We start from the raw sequence: 7,218 nt of genomic DNA, 5'->3' as shown, positions 1-7,218 counted from the left end.
TTGGTCGTATTTTTGTTCCTAATTTTGAAGTAATTGTAAAATAAAAATGTTGTTCTTTTCCGCCGCCATGCTTCGTCTTACTTGTGAAGGTTATGCTTGCATTGAACTTGCTTTGTAGACAGTAAGATCCTGCCGGCATTAATTCTGCACTGTGTGGTAATTTTGAGAAATTGCGCACGTTTCTTATCCCGTCAGAATCGGTATAACTAACGCCATGCGAATGTGTCTTAGCGCAGAGTTTAGAATATTTACGGTTTCCGGTCAATGAAGGCAGTTTGAAATAAAACAAAAACGTTTAAACTTTCTGGATGCGCAAACTCTCGCTCTTGGCAAGATGGTGCAGATAGTCGAGATAAAGGACTGTTATTCGATGAGAATTCGAATCCATCACTCCTTAAACATGGAGAACATGGATCCAGAAGGTATTAATGATTATAATGATTAAATGATAATAAAGTTGTAGCTCCTGGTATGTGACAAACGAAATGAACGGCCAAGTCTGCATTGGCCTAATGCTTGTTAGTTTTGAGGTAAAGCTGATAAGTAACACATTTGGTTTTCGAGGTAAAATAACCGACCGGTTGAATAATTCAAGTTTTATCTACAGAAATGAATGTATTTAGAACTGCAAACGGATACATTGGAAGCGGAGTTTTAAAATGAGAAAATGTAACGATGTGATAGGAAATGCCGTTCGTTATACTCCCCTTCTGTCTCCCATTCTTGCTCATCTTGTTTAAATAATAAGAAAATGAAAAGCAAGATCACTGTTAGTGACAAAAGTGCAGGACTAAATGTGTTTCATTTAATATTTATTCATTTGGATATGTGTGAGAGTAAGCGTATGCATGGATGTTGTCTTCTGGTTTAGCTTTCTTAGCTTTATCGGTAATTCACATTATTTCATTTATCTGACAATCTGAAGCCCATGGACTAATTTTAAACGGATTTTGTAGTAGAGTATTTATCCAGTTATTGTCATGTTCTTATATATCTCTCTGTGTTCCATTTTGTCCCAGTTCATGAGTTTTTGGAGGACAAGTTCATCTCCATTCTGGTCGTGAACTTCGAGAGGAGCCCACTGACCATGGAGAACTTGCAGTCTCTGGCCCTCAGTGTCCCTTCATTTTATTGGCGGCTCACTGGGGAGGAGCTGGATCCCAGCCTATTGCACGTAGCACCTGCACGACTGCAAGTGGTACATCATGGTACAGAGACTGGTGTCCAGCATGGGGATGGAGAATCACCAGCTGAGGAGGATGACCATTACGGACAGGAGCTGCCATCATCCAGCTCTATAAGGGAGGCTTCCCCTGCAGCTCCAGCATCCACGACTGAGGATGCTAATGGGCTTCCTGAGGCTCTCCCCTTGGCCTGGGGTGAAGATGAGCCCTCATCTCCATCCTTATCTGTGCCTTCTGACACTCAACCTGGAAGTCAGATTGAGCCAGAACATGCTGAGCCCTCCAGCTCCACCTTCTGGATCCCTGTGGGCCCTAACAGCACGTGGCAGCAGCTTGAGATCGAAGGCCGCAACTACCTGCGGAAGCTGGATGAGCTCAGCATCTCCGATGGACTCTGGAGCATTACGGACTACGGTGATGATCACACCGTGGTCATGTCCGTGCATGTCTCCGTGCATGTGAGCAGTTCTCTGCGAACATGGGGCGTGAGGCAGGAGGAGAGGCCTCCTCAGAGGCCCGCTGGCACCAGACAGAGGAAGCGCAAGGCCGAGCCCGACGACACCAGCGGCTCAAGTTCTCCTCCACCGCACAAGAGGCCCATGCGCTTCTGACTTGATTCCATGTTTTTACGCTGTAAGTTACATTTTTATTTCAACATAATTAGAAGATCCCGCAGGAAAATATTAGTCAGTTACTTAATAAATGACCAAAAAGTAGTTGAATAGGACAGCTGGCCAACGTGTCTGTGTGCTTCCACTGACTGGCACCCTGACATATAATGATTTTTAACAACGAGGGGGAAAAATTCATACAGTAAATTAGTTAACAATAATTAGTAATCACCTATAGTTCTCATTTATCATAATGTAAAATTGAAAAACCTTTTCTGACTATTAATCTGCACAATTTAATAATTTAATTAATAGTACCTAATTTGTTTATCATTTTCTGCAATCACTGTGCGTTTAAGCAAGTTTTAAAACTAGCTGTGAAATTGTTGATGCTGTTGTTGATCTGAATGTTGCTGACAGAGCCTTAGGATACGTCTCTATACACATGAGTGAGGGGATGGATGCACTATTCTATGGAGGCCTCTGAAGAGAAAAAAATTATCCCAATTTTATATTGAGAGGGATGGTTAATTCCTTTTTAATGCAGACAACGTTAAAAGTCCCTGTTCTGCCATTGATCTTTTGCATGCATGCTATCATGTATTAGTTTACTCTGTATTTTGATCACATGTCAAACTAAAGAATTTTTGGTCGTATTTTTGTTCCTAATTTTGAAGTAATTGTAAAATAAAAATGTTGTTCTTTTCCGCCGCCATGCTTCGTCTTACTTGTGAAGGTTATACTTGCATTGAACTTGCTTTGTAGACAGTAAGATCCTGCCGGCATTAATTCTCCACTGTGTGGTAATTTTGAGAAATTGCGCACGTTTCTTATCCCGTCAGAATCGGTAAAACTAACGCCATGCGAATGTGTCTTAGCGCAGAGTTTAAAATATTTACGGTTTCCGGTCAATGAAGGCAGTTTGAAATAAAACAAAAACGGTTAAACTTTCTGGATGCGCAAACTCTCGCTCTTGGCAAAATGGTGCAGATAGTTGAGATAAAGGACTGTTACTCGATGAGATTTCGAATCCATCACTCCTTAAACGTGGAGAACATGGATCCAGAAGGTATTAATGATTATAGTGATTAAATGATAATAAAGTTGTAGCTCCCGGTATGTGACGGACGAAATGAACGGCCAAGTCTGCATTGGCCTAATGCTTGTTAGTTTTGAGGTAAAGCTGATAAGTAACACCTTTGGTTTTCGAGGTAAAATAACCGACCTGTTGAATAATTCAACTTTTATCTACAGAAACAAATGTATTTTGAACTGCAAACGGATACATTGGAAGCAGAGTTTTAAAATGAGAAAATGTAACGATGTGATAGGAAATGCCGTTCGTTATACTCACCTTCTGTCTCCCATTCTTGCTCATCTTGTTTAAATAATAAGAAAATGAAAAGCAAGATCACTGTTAGTGACAAAAGTGCAGGACTAAATGTGTTTCATTTAATATTTATTCATTTGGATATGTGTGAGAGTAAGCGTATGCATGGATGTTGTCTTCTGGTTTAGCTTTCTTAGCTTTATCGGTAATTCACATTATTTCATTTATCTGACAATCTGAAGCCCATGGACTCATTTTAAACTGATTTTGTAGTAGAGTATTTATCCAGTTATTGTCATGTTCTTATATATCTCTCTGTGTTCCATTTTGTCCCAGTTCATGAGTTTGTGGAGGACAAGTTCATCTCCATTCTGGTCGTGAACTTCGAGAGGAGCCCACTGACCATGGAGAACTTGCAGTCTCTGGCCCTCAGTGTCCCTTCATTTTATTGGCGGCTCACTGGGGAGGAGTTGGATCCCAGCCTATTGCACGTAGCACCTGCACGACTGCAAGTGGTACATCATGGTACAGAGACTGGTGTACAGCATGGGGATGGAGAATCACCAGCTGGGGAGGATGACCATTACGGACATGAGCTGCCATCATCCAGCTCTAGAAGGGAGGCTTCCCCTGCAGCTCCAGCATCCACGACTGAGGATGCTAATGGGCTTCCTGAGGCTCTCCCCTTGGCCTGGGGTGAAGATGAGCCCTCATCTCCATCCTTATCTGTGGCTTCTGACACTCAACCTGGAAGTCAGATTGAGCCAGAACATGCTGAGCCCTCCAGCTCCACCTTCTGGATCCCTGTGGGCCCTAACAGCACGTGGCAGCAGCTTGAGATCGAAGGCCGCAACTACCTGCGGAAGCTGGATGAGCTCAGCATCCCCGAGGGACTCTGGGGCATTACGGACTACGGCGATGACCACACCGTGGTCATGTCCGTGCATGTCCCCGTGCATGTGAGCAGTTCTCTGCGAACATGGGGCATGAGGCAGGAGGAGAGGCCTCCTCAGAGGCCCGCTGGCACCAGTCAGAGGAAGCGCAAGGCCGAGCCCGACGACACCAGCGGCTCAAGTTCTCCTCCACCGCACAAGAGGCCCATGCGCTTCTGACTGGATTCCATGTTTTTACGCTGTAAGTTACATTTTTATTTCAACATAATTAGAAGATCCCGCAGGAAAATATTAGTCAGTTACTTAATAAATGACCAAAAAGTAGTTGAATAGGAAAGCTGGCCAACGTGTCTGTGTGCTTCCACTGACTGGCACCCTGACATATAATGATTTTTAACAACGAGGGGGAAAAATTCATACAGTAAATTAGTTAACAATAATTAGTAATCACCTATAGTTCTCATTTATCATAATGTAAAATTGAAAAACCTTTTCTGACTATTAATCTGCACAATTTAATAATTTAATTAATATTACCTAATTTGTTTATCATTTTCTGCAATCACTGTGCGTTTAAGCAAGTTTTAAAACTAGCTGTGAAATTGTTGATGCTGTTGTTGATCTGAATGTTGCTGACAGAGCCTTAGGATACGTCTCTATACACATGAGTGAGGGGATGGATGCACTATTCTATGGAGGCCTCTGAAGAGAAAAAAATTATCCCAATTTTATATTGAGAGGGATGGTTAATTCCTTTTTAATGCAGACAACGTTAAAAGTCCCTGTTCTGCCGTTGATCTTTTGCATGCATGCTATCATGTATTAGTTTACTCTGTATTTTGATCACATGTCAAACTAAAGAATTTTTGGTCGTATTTTTGTTCCTAATTTTGAAGTAATTGTAAAATAAAAATGTTGTTCTTTTCCGCCGCCATGCTTCGTCTTACTTGTGAAGGTTATGCTTGCATTGAACTTGCTTTGTAGACAGTAAGATCCTGCCGGCATTAATTCTCCACTGTGTGGTAATTTTGAGAAATTGCGCACGTTTCTTATCCCGTCAGAATCGGTAAAACTAACGCCATGCGAATGTGTCTTAGCGCAGAGTTTAAAATATTTACGGTTTCCGGTCAATGAAGGCAGTTTGAAATAAAACAAAAACGGTTAAACTTTCTGGATGCGCAAACTCTCGCTCTTGGCAAAATGGTGCAGATAGTTGAGATAAAGGACTGTTACTCGATGAGATTTCGAATCCATCACTCCTTAAACGTGGAGAACATGGATCCAGAAGGTATTAATGATTATAGTGATTAAATGATAATAAAGTTGTAGCTCCCGGTATGTGACGGACGAAATGAACGGCCAAGTCTGCATTGGCCTAATGCTTGTTAGTTTTGAGGTAAAGCTGATAAGTAACACCTTTGGTTTTCGAGGTAAAATAACCGACCTGTTGAATAATTCAACTTTTATCTACAGAAACAAATGTATTTTGAACTGCAAACGGATACATTGGAAGCAGAGTTTTAAAATGAGAAAATGTAACGATGTGATAGGAAATGCCGTTCGTTATACTCACCTTCTGTCTCCCATTCTTGCTCATCTTGTTTAAATAATAAGAAAATGAAAAGCAAGATCACTGTTAGTGACAAAAGTGCAGGACTAAATGTGTTTCATTTAATATTTATTCATTTGGATATGTGTGAGAGTAAGCGTATGCATGGATGTTGTCTTCTGGTTTAGCTTTCTTAGCTTTATCGGTAGTTCACATTATTTCATTTATCTGACAATCTGAAGCCCATGGACTCATTTTAAACTGATTTTGTAGTAGAGTATTTATCCAGTTATTGTCATGTTCTTATATATCTCTCTGTGTTCCATTTTGTCCCAGTTCATGAGTTTGTGGAGGACAAGTTCATCTCCATTCTGGTCGTGAACTTCGAGAGGAACCCACTGACCATGGAGAACTTGCAGTCTCTGGCCCTCAGTGTCCCTTCATTTTATTGGCGGCTCACTGGGGAGGAGTTGGATCCCAGCCTATTGCACGTAGCAACTGCACGGCTGCAAGTGGTACATCATGGTACAGAGACTGGTGTCCAGCATGGGGATGGAGAATCACCAGCTGAGCAGGATGACCATTACGGACAGGAGCTGCCATCACCCAGCTCTAGAAGGGAGGCTTCCCCTGCAGCTCCAGCATCCACGACTGAGGATGCTAATGGGCTTCCTGAGGCTCTCCCCTTGGCCTGGGGTGAAGATGAGCCCTCATCTCCATCCTTATCTGTGGCTTCTGACACTCAACCTGGAAGTCAGATTGAGCCAGAACATGCTGAGCCCTCCAGCTCCACCTTCTGGATCCCTGTGGGCCCTAACAGCACGTGGCAGCAGCTAGAGATCGAAGGCCGCAACTACCTATGGAAGCTGGATGAGCTCAGCATCCCCGAGGGACTCTGGGGCATTACGGACTATGGTGATGACCACACCGTGGTCATGTCCGTGCATGTCTCCGTGCATGTGAGCAGTTCTCTGCGAACATGGGGCATGAGGCAGGAGGAGAGGCCTCCTCAGAGGCCCGCTGGCACCAGTCAGAGGAAGCGCAAGGCCGAGCCCGACGACACCAGCGGCTCAAGTTCTCCTCCACCGCACAAGAGGCCCATGCGCTTCTGACTGGATTCCATGTTTTTACGCTGTAAGTTACATTTTTATTTCAACATAATTAGAAGATCCCGCAGGAAAATATTAGTCAGTTACTTAATAAATGACCAAAAAGTAGTTGAATAGGACAGCTGGCCAACGTGTCTGTGTGCTTCCACTGACTGGCACCCTGACATATAATGATTTTTAACAACGAGGGGGAAAAATTCATACAGTAAATTAGTTAACAATAATTAGTAATCACGTATAGTTCTCATTTATCATAATGTAAAATTCAATAACCTTTTCTGACTATTAATCTGCACAATTTAATAATTTAATTAATATTACCTAATTTGTTTATCATTTTCTGCAATCACTGTGCGTTTAAGCAAGTTTTAAAACTAGCTGTGAAATTGTTGATGCTGTTGTTGATCTGAATGTTGCTGACAGAGCCTTAGGATACGTCTCTATACACATGAGTGAGGGGATGGATGCACTATTCTATGGAGGCCTCTGAAGAGAAAAAAATTATCCCAATTTTATATTGAGAGGGATGGTTAATTCCTTTT

General features: G+C 42.3%; 1 protein-coding gene across 1 annotated transcript; it reads left to right on the top strand.

Moving 5' to 3' along the window:
- The first annotated feature begins 286 nt into the window (after positions 1-286).
- Positions 287-6,678, top strand: LOC140588413 (uncharacterized). The gene is made up of 3 exons (XM_072710402.1): positions 287-422; positions 1,020-1,817; positions 5,904-6,678. The coding sequence occupies exons 1-2, from the start codon at positions 335-337 to the stop codon at positions 1,793-1,795; spliced, it is 864 nt and encodes a 287-aa protein (XP_072566503.1). The 5' UTR covers positions 287-334; the 3' UTR covers positions 1,796-1,817; positions 5,904-6,678.
- Positions 6,679-7,218: the final 540 nt, after the last annotated feature.

The sequence above is a fragment of the Paramormyrops kingsleyae genome, chromosome 3 (assembly GCF_048594095.1).
Source record: "Paramormyrops kingsleyae isolate MSU_618 chromosome 3, PKINGS_0.4, whole genome shotgun sequence".
Lineage (NCBI taxonomy): Eukaryota > Metazoa > Chordata > Actinopteri > Osteoglossiformes > Mormyridae > Paramormyrops > Paramormyrops kingsleyae.
Note: the sequence above shows the minus strand (reverse complement) of the source record. Positions and strands in the feature narration are given on the sequence as shown.